The sequence below is a fragment of the Ovis aries genome, chromosome 3 (assembly GCF_016772045.2).
Source record: "Ovis aries strain OAR_USU_Benz2616 breed Rambouillet chromosome 3, ARS-UI_Ramb_v3.0, whole genome shotgun sequence".
Classification (NCBI taxonomy): domain Eukaryota; kingdom Metazoa; phylum Chordata; class Mammalia; order Artiodactyla; family Bovidae; genus Ovis; species Ovis aries.
In genome coordinates this window covers 69,376,012-69,389,642 of record NC_056056.1, presented here as the reverse complement: position 1 = coordinate 69,389,642, position 13,631 = coordinate 69,376,012, and the positions used below count along the sequence as shown (strand labels likewise).

Here is a 13,631-nt window from a genome sequence, read left to right as displayed (position 1 = left end):
CTGTTGGATGACCATCCTCGATGATTAAAATAAATAAACCAGATGCACTCATACACATTTACAAATTAAGGACCTTCTCAATAAGAATTTGAATTATATAATTACTATTGACATAATTACAGACACTGTGATGATAAATAACCTTACATGTATATCATTTCCTAAAAGTGTAAAAGTATATGTAGGATAAATTCCACCAAATGGAATCATAAAATCAAAAGGCACACACGTTTGTGGTTCCAGTGTGTACTGCTTGTGCCTTCTGTAGGAGCTGTATGCTGTTTGTCCCATTAGCGGTGAATCAGCTCTCTGGGATAGACATCATGAAGCTTCCATTTTTGCCAAATGAGAGATGACAAATTACAGTATCTCCAGGTAGCATCTTCTCAATAAGACTCATTTTCATTCTTGTTCTCCAAAGCTTTCTGTTGAAATTTGGCTGTTAAGATTTTATCTTCTTTGGCATCAGTTTTTATTTTTTCCAACTACGTTGAGTGTGGCATTTTTGTTTTTCAAGTTGGAATATTCTGTTGTGGGAGCTCTTACAGGTGATATGTGTGCAGCAGCATCACGTAGCAATGGAAAAGGTGTTTTCAAAATGAGTTGTTCTTGGCAGTTTCTCATTTGTGATAAAGAACACCTTCTATACCGTGCAGGAGCAAATTAGGTATTTATTTTTGGGTATGTGGAGGTGTGCCATGTGTTTCTGTGCCAGCTTCGCCCACCGGGCCGCCTCCAAGGGCCTTTCCTGAGCAGGGCTCTGTCACTGGCTGGGACAGTGCGTAGAGGGAGTGGGCAGTGGGGGTGGTAGCTCAGAGGCCAGCTCTGGCCCGGCTCACCTCCCGGCGGCTTCACAGGTGCGGCAGCTGCAGGAAGACGCGGCCCGCCTCCAGGCAGCCTACGCGGGCGACAAGGCCGACGACATCCAAAAACGGGAGAACGAGGTGCTGGAAGCGTGGAAGGCCCTGCTGGACGCCTGCGAAGGCCGCAGGGTGCGGCTGGTGGACACGGGAGACAAGTTCCGCTTCTTCAGCATGGTGCGCGATCTCATGCTGTGGATGGAGGATGTCATCCGGCAGATCGAAGCCCAGGAGAAGCCCCGGTAATGCTGCCTGCCTCTCTGACCAGAGCCTTGCCCTAGAGCCTCCTGTCCAGAGGAAGGGCGGGAAAGGGCCCTGGGGTGAGGGGGGCACCGCTGTTTCACTCTGCACGCAGTTGTCAGGGAAGGAGGCGTCCAGTGTCATCAGGAGCCCTGTGGAGCCCTTCCTGGTTCTCCCCAACCCTGTCCCCGGGGTCCACGCTCAACCGGGCCCTCCCACCCTCATCTGTGGGCCTCATGCCTCACAGCAGCTATGGATCTTGGGTCTGATTAGTGATTGTTACCCCTGGAACAAGATGGCTTTTCTGGGTCTGTTAGGTTAAAATAGTCTGTCCTTTCTTATGCACATTACTAAAGGTACCTCTGTCCCTCCACATCTGCTCTACTGGGGTCCTGGGATTTGTATTTAGTATTTGTCCTGTATCTTCTCTTTGGCCATGTTTCATGCAGAGCAGTGAAAAGAAGCTTGTAGATGAGCAGACAGGCACGTCCACAACCTCCTGTTCACCCCTGCTGGCTCTAGCCCCCACCATAATTGAGAAAGGGACTGTGCCCCAAGAGGAGAAATATGGTTATTACATGTATGAAGCAGTTACGTTTCCCCTGGTCATGACTTCCCAGTCAGTAGGTTTTGATGGATGAGAAGTCTTCATGGCGTCATTGATTTCTGCTCTGTCTTCATGTCTAAATAAGGAGACAGTATTTACTGCTCTTTGAAACACGTCCTGAACCTTTGGCAGCTCAGTAGGGCATGATTGGGGATGCCTGTTACTCCTCTGAACCTTCTTGAAGAGGAATGAACTGGATTTTAAACTAGAAGTTTGAACAGAGATCCAGTGGTTTTTCTGGTCAACACTGAGAAGAATGACTATAGCACAAACACATGCAGAGAAAAGTGGGCAGGCCACAAAGCTGGCCCTGAAATACTCCTCTATGCTGCAGCTCTGTGACCCAACCTGGGCGCAGACTGTGAATCAGACACCGTGCTGTCAGTTTCCATCAGAGTAATTACGTGTTTAGAAACCTGCACGAGCATTTGAAAAGCTCGGTCTCATAAAGAAAGTATTGTTTGTATAATTTTAGGGATGTGTCGTCTGTTGAACTGTTGATGAATAATCATCAAGGTATCAAAGCTGAAATCGACGCTCGTAATGACAGTTTTACGACCTGCATTGAACTGGGGAAATCCCTGCTGGCAAGGAAGCACTATGCATCTGAGGAGGTATGTGCTGCTTTGCTTCGGGGCCCAGGGGCCCAGGAGTGCAGCTGGTGTTCAGATGTAGAATGCCTCTCTCGGGTGTGTATGTATGTGTTGTACATATGTATGTGTATGCATATATATTTACACACAGAGAGAAATCTGTGTTTGCATTCATACATACGTAAGCACATGTTTATATGTATTTCAAAACTGCTTGCTTCTTTCTTGTGTGTTACAATAAGGCATTTAGGCAAGACCGTAGGTCTAAAACCAATCAGTCTGTGGCCCAGAAGACAGTTTTCAAGGACCATGGCTGAGGGTTTGTTCTCTCTCACCTCCTCCATTGGCCCTCTGCATGGGTGACACCCTTCTCTGTCCCCTATGCCCTAGACCAATTTGCTCTTTAGTGCATGGTTGCTAAGTCAAGTTAGGATGCTGGTGATACAGAGGTAAGTGGCTGTCAGCGGGAGGCCCCCTCTAGGGCTCGGGCGTGCCCTCCGAGAGCTTGGGGCCTGGCCCTGTCACTGCCCCTCTCTTCCTGCATGTGTGCAACCCGGGAGCCCTGGTGTCTGGAGAGGGCTTGATACGTTGTTGGCCACCTCACAACAGAGCAACTTCGGGTGGAGTTTGGCCTTCTTCCCAGCACCCTCCGGAAGGAGCGTTGCCATGCTTTTCTGTCCTCTCCTGGCACACAGATGGACTGAGTGGTTCTCAGATCTTTCCTACGTTAGTGGTGATCTCTATGTAAAATGTGTTTTTCATACATAAAGTGACCCATCAAGGGGCAGACTAGGAGGATGTGGTCCAGTCTATTAAGATGTCCCTGGGGTTCTTCTTTTCTCACAGATCAAGGAGAAGTTACTGCAGTTGACAGAAAAGAGAAAAGAAATGATTGACAAGTGGGAAGACCGATGGGAATGGTTAAGACTGAGTAAGGATATACCAAATTTCTCTGCTCTTTCTGGGTCCCCACTGAAAGCAAGCGAGTTTATTTACCTGCTTTTATTGGTTTGATACAGTGTTATCTCTTACTGATTTTTGGAGCCTCTCTGAATGTTTGTTTTTTAATATCTTATTTAACTCTTTCATGCTAATAAGTATTTTTAAATTGTTCCCTGTGTCACCTTCGTTGTCTTTCATTCCCATGATTGACCTCAGTGCTGTGAGTCGTGTCTAGGTGTGTAGGAACAGCATGGGGACCACAGGATGGGCATCCCCTCTGGGGGAGTGCAGTAAAGAGACCCCCCCACCCCCCAGTTACCTTTAGGAAGAATTGTTATTGCAGAGTCAAGAAGATGGAAAGTTGGCTTGGTTAGGTCTTAATGAAAGCTAACAATGATAAAGAATTGTCAGTGAAGCAGGCATTATTCTTAAGTATTCTATATGTTTTTTCTTTATTTACTTTCCACAATAATCTTCTGAGGTAGGTTCTATTTTAGTCTCATTTTATAGGAGAATATGTGAGCTAACAGAATTTGTAACATACAGTATTGGGAGTAGTATTTATGAACACCAAAGGTAGTCCAACTGAAGCATCATTTACCGTATTTACTGTATTCTGCCATTCTGTGCTTGGGGCTCCAGGCTTCAGTCTTACTCTCAGGTACCAGAAGTGCTTTCTAGAAGCAGAATCCGAAGGTCCTTTTCTAAAAAATGTTAGGCCTCATTTCTTGAGTGCCTCAGCTCAAGAAGTCCCACTCCTGACCATTCTCTGGGTGAGAATTTGGTCTGTTAATTTCGCCCACTCCCTGGGCAGGTTCATTTCAGTTCAGCAAAGCCCAGGGTACACCCTGCACTGTGAGCTAGGCACCAGGCTGTGTGCTGAGCAGTCCTGATGAGGTGAAGAGTCCCTTGTGTGGTGCAGCGTTGGGGGCCACCAGGGTGACGCCGACGCTGCCCGCAGTGTTTTTCTTACCTGAATGACCCCAGGCACTGCTGCTTAGTGTGTAGTGAAAGTGCCAGTCAGCCCCAGCGCAGACAGAGCAGGATCTGACCTGCCTTCTCACAGTGCAGTAGGTGGAGGCCACGCTGTGTTTTCTCAAGTGGAGGACAGAATGGATAAAGCAGAAGCCCTTTAGCCCATACCATCTCCATTTTGTGTAGGGCTCCCAGACCCTTCCCTCCCTTTCAACCCCCAAAGTAAAACATAGCACTTCCAACCCAGAGAGTGTGATCAGTGAATGGCTGCTCCATCAGGGTCGTCTGGTTGAACATAGGTTGTGAATTCCTGCAGGGCTCCAAAGCTTACTTCACTGTAGTCGGGCTGAGTGAGCAGAGCGTATATTCTGGTCCTACATGGTCTTGTGGCAGCAACTGTTCTCATGGGGCTGTTTAGAACCTGTACTGTGCTGGTCCAAATTGAGATGTGCTCTAAGTATAAAATTTCAAGTACAGAAGAAAGAAGATGTAACACAGCTCCGTAATGTTTCTTTTTTTTCACTGATTACATGTTGAAATAGCACTTTGATATATCAAGTTGTCTAAAATGTCCTTCTAAAATTAATTTCACCTGTTTTTAATGTGGCTAGTAGAAGTCGCAATGTGTAGCTCCCCTGATGTTATGTGGACAGAGCAGGTCCGGACTAGACTAGGCAGCTTGTGCAGGCAGCTGCCACTAGAGGGCAGCACCACCCCAGCTGCCCAGTCACCTGCCCACATTCTCACTCTCTGCTCTCCTGTGCAGTCTTAGAGGTCCATCAGTTCTCAAGGGATGCCAGTGTGGCCGAGGCCTGGCTGCTCGGGCAGGAGCCCTACCTGTCCAGCCGAGAGATAGGCCAGAGCGTGGACGAGGTTGAGAAGCTCATCAAGCGCCATGAGGCTTTTGAAAAGTCTGCAGCGACCTGGGACGAGAGGTTCTCTGCCCTGGAAAGACTGACGACGGTGAGTGACCACTGGGAGCCGGCGTGCTCTGTGGTGCTTCCCGTGGGCAGCTCTGCTTCCCGCTCACCTAGACCTAGGAGCTCATGTCATTGCTCTGTTCTTAAAAGCATGAAGGGTCTTCCTGGACTTGATGTTTCTCTTGGTACAGGACCTGAGGAGATGGCCCAGGGCAGCTGCCCCCTCAGTCACTTCCTGGGCATGGAGATCTGTGATCATTTGCTGTCTGGGCATTGACTGATTGGGATTTGCTTTCCTCTTTTGATCTGTTTTTTTTTTTTTTTTTTTTTCTATATCTCATAGAAGCTGTGGTTCCTAGGGATCGTAGCCATACAGTTATCTTCAGATTTCAGAATTGGAATTCCCATCAGGCAGGAGTAGCTTATCCTAGACCACCAGGCTCTCCCCAGTCCTGATGATCTCTTCTGCCAAAATGAAGGCTTTAGAACAGGACTTGCTCACTGGTGATCTCTCTCCCAAGACACTTGCACTGCCAGTGGAAAGCTGATTCTTTATGCTGTACAGAAATGATGTTCTTCTTACGATTCTGGGCTTCTCAACTATACATGTATACTTCTGTGCTAAAGTGGAATGCTGTGGTACTCACTGCTCATGAAATGGGTTAGTTTCAGTTGGACTAGTTTGTGGCTTTTTTAAAATGTGTTATTGGGGTTTAGCTAAACCCAATTCCCATCGCAGCCCAAGAAGCCTCGTTGGGAGTTACTGCAGTGCTGACTTTGTGGTGTTTGAGCTCTGATGGGAAGTCCGGAATGGACCTTCCCACTCAGCTGCTTTCTTCCTCAGTGAATTCAAGGCTTGCAGAGTTCATGTAGCAATTAAACTCAATGTCCCAGTGCCACACACAACTGCAGGGATCCTGCCAGCCCGTACAGTGGGTCTGCTTCATCACGCAGACCTTGGTTTCCTGTGGCTCGCGGTTGTAGCCTCAGTTCCTGTGACCTTAATGAGCTTTTGCTTAGGATGTCAGAGCTCCAGGTCGTCCTGTGTGATCCAATGTAGAACACTCAAATAGGGCTCACCTGGAACCGTTTCCTTAAAAGAGGCAGAGTTTGGGGCTCTGCCGGACATCACGGTGTTCTCCCTCAGTTGGAGCTACTGGAAGTGCGCAGACAGCAAGAGGAAGAGGAGAGGAAGAGGCGGCCGCCCTCCCCCGAGCCGAGCACGAAGGTTTCCGAGGAGACTGAGTCCCAGCAGCAGTGGTGAGTCACCGGCAGCCCGCCTGCCTGCACCCAGCCTCAGTGACAAGTGGGGTTGAGGAAGCTCGTTTCTGAGCCTGTGCTGCACTGTGCCCTTCCTGCCAGTCATTCTGCAGACAGCGTAGACCCGTCATGCAGTCACATTTGAGGACACTGACTTGTCCACAGTAATATTGCTGTGTTGGCATAGAAAGTGGAGTGTAGACAGCACTGTCTCTGCTGTGCACACGTGTGTACACACACACACAACTTCCCCAGGAGTAAATGGATGGAATGAACCACCTGGGTTTCAGGCCAGTGACTGCACAGTGATGCTTTCAGAAAGTTCTGGGTGAGTTCAAACAAAGGGCAGAAACTACTCTCTGTTTCTGAAAGGCTGAGTATTTTGCTGTGGTTAAAGCTCCGTGACAACTAATGCCACCTCTATGGGCACTGATGCCTGAGGTCTCACTCCCTATCTAGAGTCCATTTGAAACACTTGAAAGTTTTTAGAAAGAAATCCCATTATGTAAAAGAGGGCTGTTTATGTTTTTCTGAGAGAGAGGCTCTAATAAAGTTGGCCTGTGTTCTCCCCCATCCTGCCTTACTCTTCTCTTTCTCCTCTTTTCTTCTTCCCTACCTTCCCTCCTTCCCTGTTTCCTCCTCTCCTCTCCTCCACCTTTTCTTCCCTTTTTTCCCAACAGGGATACTTCAAAAGGAGACCAAGTTTCCCAGAATGGTTTGCCGGCTGAACAGGGATCTCCACGGGTTAGTTACCGCTCTCAAACCTACCAAAACTACAAAAACTTTAATAGCAGACGGACAGCCAGTGACCAACCGTGGTCTGGACTGTGAAGTTCACTACTGTTTGTCAAGAACCACTCTTTCCAAATACCATTGGTTTGACCTTTTGGCGTCCACTTCACCCACAGTGTTAAAAATTTTACTGAATTCGTAGTCTTCCTTGGTTTCATATTTGTTTGCATTTAATTCATGTTTATTTGAGTCTTTTAACTGATGGATGCTCCATTGCCTGAAAGCAGCCTACATAATTTTTGTTTATTTATCGTGAGCTTTTTACTTTATTAAGATGTTGCAGCAAAAGCCTTACGTGAGTAATTGAAATTAAATGAGATCACAGCAAAATGAAGAAGAAAGCTAGAATCGACAGGTACGGCACATCCAGTTGTACTAACAGGGTGCAGTCCTGCACCATACACAGCCCCCTTCACAGATGTTATTAACCTGCGGCAGGTCACCAGGAACTAGGAAGACTGGTGGATGAGGAGGGAGACCTCCAGTACTAAGATTAAAACCTAAGGTTAGCTGTGTAACATTCCATGAAGGATGCAGTCATTTATTGAGAAACAATACAAAAGAGTTGAAGCTGTTTTAGGTGCAGAATCTGAATGGTTTTGAGACCCTCAGATCATTCATTTATTACCTTTTTACAAACCAGTTCCTCTATTTTTTTCTGCCAAGTCCCGAGCTGAGAGTGGTAGGCTCGCTTACAGCAGTTAACACAGCTGGGCTCAGGAGTCAGGGGCCTCCACCTCCATCTGGGTCACCATCAGTGCTGCTGGGGCGTGGATCCTGGCAGATGAGGCAGCACTTCTCGGCATGTTTGGGAAGCCTGCCCAGCCAGACTTCCATGCCTTTCCATCTAGTTGATGACTTCAGGGTGTCAAACTGTTTAAATTTTTCCAACCAGTGGAACAAAAGCCATGCTGGTTCACCCTGATTACTTGAATGATGCACTTGGGAGACCACCCCAGGAGCCATTGCCTGCCTTCAGGCTCCAGAAGTTCTTTCAGTGTCTCTTTAGACAGAAATTCCGTTGTGTGTCTCGTATGGATCTTCCAGTTCATTTTTCATTTTCTTACGACTTTTTGTGGCACTCTCTAATAAGGAGTCTTTTAGGATATTGTTTATCAGACCACCAGCAGGGATTGAAATGTTTTATCAGAAATTCTATTCCTTAGGAATAAAAGCTAAAGAAAGAGATGATTTCCTGGTACCGATAAAGGCAAAACCAAACCAGGTCCATATTACATGAAAGCTGTGTGAGACATTTACTTACTCATTTGCCATATTTAGATGTTAGCGGAATTAGAAGACCTGTTTTGATATGTGTTCTCCATGAGTTAAGTCTAATTTGTCTTTTCATTTCATGATGCATGTCTTTTTTTTCTTTTGTCAGGATAACATCATATAGCATCTTGTTTGTGTTTTCCTTATTTCTATGTACATATCTATCTACTTGCAGCTGTAGATGGATATATAGATAGATGCCAAGCTTCTTATGTTCTGGGAGTAGTATGCACCATTGTTGGGTCTCTGCCTTAAAACATACCAAAATTCATTTTAGAAAAAAATACTGCTTCATCTTTGGTCATTAGGGAGCCCAGTTCCTGGCTCCAACTAGAATGTGTCATTGCTCTCTATGTATATATGTGATGTGTCCATATATATATGTTTAAATTTTGTATCAGTAGGACTAATACCCAATTTTATGCCTTTTGTATTCAGAAGACCAAAAAAAAAATGCCACATAAGCGTAGAGAGAAGGAGTGCTATGATGTTTTTGGCATTTGTTCTCATGCCTATTTTTAATCTAGATTTTTAAATTGTAGCTTGCCAGAACAAATTTTTAGTTGTAATTGGATTGTATCAGAAGAAGAAAAGCTCTTTTCATTCTTCTGAGTTACAGTGCAGAGACTCAAGTTAATGACCTTTTGACAATAGTGTTGCTTCGTGCACTTAGAAAACCAATCAGGCATTCCATGTGCTGCTAGTTGTCACGTTGCGTTTATGTTCACCTTCTGATTGAACTATCTCAGGTGTATCCAGCCACTAAAGCACTCTGGACTAATTGCTAAAGAGAAGCAATGTTGGGTGGGGGTAGGGGGATCCACAGGGACCCACTGTTTGGTCACAGCACTATGATTTGCTTTTGATGTTTGTCTCTAGTTGCGTGTTGTCTGTTGGCATGCTTAAGCACATGTCCATTAAAATTCATTTTGTTCCTTTTATTTTTCTTGTTTTCTTGATTAGTGATTCATTTGCATAAACATTAATTATCTCTGCATACTGGTTTGGGGTTTTCTCTTTCCTTCTAACTCTAAAGAAAAAAATTTTTGCTGCAGAATTTCCCCCAGCTGAGGCTTCCCCTGGCCTTCACCTGCCTTGGAGTCTGACCAAGTATGAGAAATTTTAGCCCTTTCCCAGTAAACATTCCGCTGTCCAGGTCATTGCTGTCGCTTACAGTATTTGAGTCACACCTGCAGCACTAATTTTTTTTTTAACCTGGTTTCTGTCCACACTAACCCCATGTCTCCTTGGACTCATGCCTGACACAGGCCTTCCAGACCAATCTCATACTTCCTCCCCACTAGAAGTCTCTTGAAATCTCATACCAAAACAGACTAGTCAGCTTTAACGTCCACTCACTTTCTTTCGACTCAGGGGTGTTTTATTGTTTGGCCATTATTTCCCCTCTGTCTCGCCTTTAAAAGTGAAAGGCAAGAGAAATACTTAAATAGCCCATTGCTTATAAGCACAGGTCTGCAGGCTGTCACTTGCAAGGCCAGGATAATCACCATGCATCTCCTCACCCGTGCCTCTCTGCCCTCACGATCCTGTTTCCACATTGCTGTGTGGATAAAGAAGTCTAATCACAAACACCCTTCAAGTGCCTCACCTCTGGTCCCACCCTAAACTCTGATGCTGACAGTGATAGTTTGTTTAGACAGAATATAAACTTGACTCCTGCCCTGTCACTTAGTTAAGACCCAGCAGAGACACCCAGTTTCCGAGAGTTGACATATCTGATGTTCAAGCAGTGGTGGCCAGTCTCCCATTGATCCTGTTGAGGTTGTTGCTGCTAATTTGGTGTCACTTGGTTCTGGGCAGCAGTGGTGGGGGACGTTATCTAATGAGCGTGCCATTGACACCTCCATGTCTGTCCGTGTACAAGGGGTGCAGGTTGTCTGTAATCCACTAAAGCGTCAGCCACACCCAGCTTTAGTAACTCGCTAATCCCACACCCTGGGTGTATCAGCCAGGGGCCCGCTACAGTTCATGGTACACAGTTGATGGCACACAGGCTGAAAGCGATAATGAATGGAGACCCTACTGCATTTCCCAAGCCGAAAAGCCATGAGGGTTACCATAGCAATGAGCTTGGGAAGGAACAACTCCCGAAGACGACTCCAGCCTGAAGGGTCAGAGCTGCTGGAAGCCTGGCTGGCTGGGCTTCCTCGTCTCAGTGCAGCAAGGCACCGTGATCAACCAGCACGTGATGGGGAAGGCCCTGGTTCTGTCTTTGTTTGGGGGTAAATAGCCGTGTGGTGTTGAGTGACTGTGATTGGCTTTTCCAGCTCCTTTAACACAAACTACAACCCACTCACGATACAACTTCGGCAGACGTGGTTACATTGATGTTCGTTGACTTGCCTCATTTCCTTCCAGCTCTTAAGTTCCAAAGTCTAACAGGGATGGTAGACATGAAGTGCATGATTGCTGTCTTAATTTCTGCATGTGTTTATGACCATGTTTGGGGAGGTGGGCGGGGAGGGGAGCTGGAGAGCATTTTCAGAAACTGAAGGTCTTTTTTGTCTGACTCTGGGGGAATGCCGTGTAGCTCTGATAGAGTTGTCTATCCATCTGTTTGTGAATGCCCTTTCGCTTCAACTTCCAGCCCTTCTGGTGGCGTCCTTGGTTGTAAGGTGGCTGCTGTATAACGTCCGCTCTTTCATATTTAATACGTGTGATTGTTACTGTTGTCCTTTCGTTTTAACGTAACCGTAAGAGGAAATGATCTGAGTTCTATTAGAGAAAATGGATTGATCAGAGGAGCAGAGTGCAGTAAAACTCATCCTGGCATTTCGCTTTTCTCATCTCCCCGTAAACGGGCGGGTATTAATCCACCCCCACCTTCTAATGTCCTTGGTGTCCAGCTGGCTTTGTGGGATGTGCAATGGTTTTACTGTACTGCCTCGATCTGTGCCAGGCATTTATACACAGCCACGTGTGCGAGTCAGAGCGTATGTGGTCCCCCCCAGGGCTCACGGGGTTAGCTGAATGGCCTCTCCGCTGTCCCTAGATGGCAGAAACAGTGGACACCAGCGAAATGGTCAACGGCGCTGCAGAACAGAGGACGAGCTCGAAAGAGTCCAGCCCCATCCCCTCCCCTACCTCTGATCGCAAAGCCAAGACTGCTCTCCCAGCCCAGAGTGCCGCCACCTTGCCAGCCAGGACCCAGGAGACACCCTCAGCCCAGATGGAAGGCTTCCTGAACCGGAAGCATGAGTGGGAGGCCCACAATAAGAAGGCCTCGAGCAGGTAACAGCACAGAGGCCGGCAGTCCTAGGGGAAGTCAGCCCCTTAGAGGTGGAGGTGGACAGCTGTCGATTGAGAGGGGAGTGTTGTTTGTGTATCTGGTTGGTTCTGTAGCTTCTTGGGCATCACATCCTTCTTGGGAAGTGGGAGTAGAGTGCTTTTTATTCACCAAGAAAGACAAGGAAGAGTTAAGTGTGTGAGAGAACAGCAAGAAGAGGCCTTAGAAGATCTGAGGAGGAATGCCACTAGATTGAGAGGGAGGAGTCTTTCCTAGAGTGAAGTGATTTCACTGTTATTTTTCCTCCTTGTGGATTAAGTGGGTTGCTTAATGTGGGTTGTTTAAGTCACCTTTTCTCCTAGCAGTCTTTATACTGATTATCTCCCAATAGCCCTACTTTTATTATGTTCATAACTGAGGCTCTGGGAGGTTAAGAAAGCTCACCCTGGGTAATACCCTCATAAATGGCACAGCTGGCACACCCTAGTAAAACTTATCTGACTCCACAGCCTGTGTGCTTAACCATTAAACAAACTGCCTGGGACCCACCACGTACAGTTGTACAGGTTGTACACTGTATAAGGGAATCCCATCTGAGAGCTGCTGTCCACACTGAGAACAGTATAATTGATTTGTTACTACAGGAAGGTGGCAGTAAAGTGTCTTCTGATAAAAAGCAGTGTCTTAGGGCAGTTTGTCATGTCCTGGGAGGAGGAAGGCTGCCTGTTTCTAACTCAGCCAGTGCACCATACGTGCTCATGGCCCTGACTCTGCTTCCCTGTCAGGTTGCCAGGCCACATTACAGAATGAAGCTGAGATTGAACAGCTACTTAAGGACAGGCATGTTTCCAATAAGGAGCCTTGCCTGTACCCCATTACCATGAGAGGGTATCAAACACCCACAAAAAGCTTTCTAGTCAGAGCTGAGAGTCTCTTTATTTAATAGAAGAGGGCACTGTGTTTTTCTTCAAAGTCAGAGCAAAAAGGATCCTTCAAAACCTGCCATTGTAGCAACGTATGGTTTTGTCTTGGGAGTCTGCAGAGGAATTTTGCTGCATTGTTTATTTTTAACAATTTAGAAAGGGCTTTTATTATAACAGGATCGTGCCATGTTGTGTGGGGACCATTTTCGTATTAAACGGACTGTCAGTTCTTTAAGGGGGTGTGGCTCAAAGCAAACCTTGTCATGCCTTTCCTTATGGCTCAGGTCCTGGCACAATGTTTATTGTGTCATAAATAACCAAGAAATGGGTTTCTACAAAGACGCAAAGACAGCTGCTTCAGGAATCCCCTACCACAGCGAGGTCCCTGTGAGTTTGAAAGAAGCCATCTGTGAAGTGGCCCTTGATTACAAGAAGAAGAAGCACGTGTTCAAGCTCAGGTAAGAGTTACCAGAGAGTGGGGGGGGTGTGTGTTGATTTTCACTCCAGGCATTGGTTTTCTTAGATGCTGTGATCAGTTGGTTCCTCTCCTCTACCGTTTAAAAAGTTACCAACAGAGTGACAGACGGGATAGGCACACATCTCAGTTAGGGTCCCCGGCATCTCTGTGGTGAACGGCACAGCTGAACACTGCAGAAAAAGAGCTTTCATTTCTTACCAGCTGGAGCTTAGTATTTCTAAGACAGGGTGAGCTCGTCACATCTCACAGTTTAAGGGGCACTTAGAAAGATAGTTTCCCCATCGTGCAGCTAATCCAGTCCTAGGACATGCTGTTCTTTGCTCGTGACTTTTCTGGAGACAGGTCAACTGAGTCATTCAAGAGCTGGATGGAGACAAACAGGAAGGGGAGGGGGCCCGGTGCTCCCCTGACTCACCCAGTGGATGTTCCAGACGCCTCTGGAACCATCCAGTCCACGTGTCTCTACCCTGTAGAATACATTCGACTCCCCCAGGAGTGGATCCAAGCTCAAAAATTCTG

At 46.7% G+C, this 13,631-nt stretch overlaps 1 protein-coding gene across 6 annotated transcripts in view; it reads left to right on the top strand.

Annotated features, from left to right (window-relative positions):
- The window catches only part of SPTBN1 (spectrin beta, non-erythrocytic 1), a 210,742-nt gene that overhangs the window by 193,832 nt on the left and 3,279 nt on the right, over window positions 1–13,631 (top strand). For all 6 annotated transcript variants that reach the window (XM_042246161.1, XM_015094381.3, XM_042246160.2 and 3 more), the window contains 8 exons: window positions 858–1,102; window positions 2,183–2,321; window positions 3,147–3,231; window positions 4,984–5,180; window positions 6,285–6,397; window positions 7,078–7,141; window positions 11,478–11,716; window positions 12,919–13,092. In XM_042246161.1, coding sequence (XP_042102095.1) covers window positions 858–1,102; window positions 2,183–2,321; window positions 3,147–3,231; window positions 4,984–5,180; window positions 6,285–6,397; window positions 7,078–7,141; window positions 11,478–11,716; window positions 12,919–13,092 — 1,256 coding nt within the window. The remainder of the gene's footprint in view (window positions 1–857; window positions 1,103–2,182; window positions 2,322–3,146; window positions 3,232–4,983; window positions 5,181–6,284; window positions 6,398–7,077; window positions 7,142–11,477; window positions 11,717–12,918; window positions 13,093–13,631) is intronic.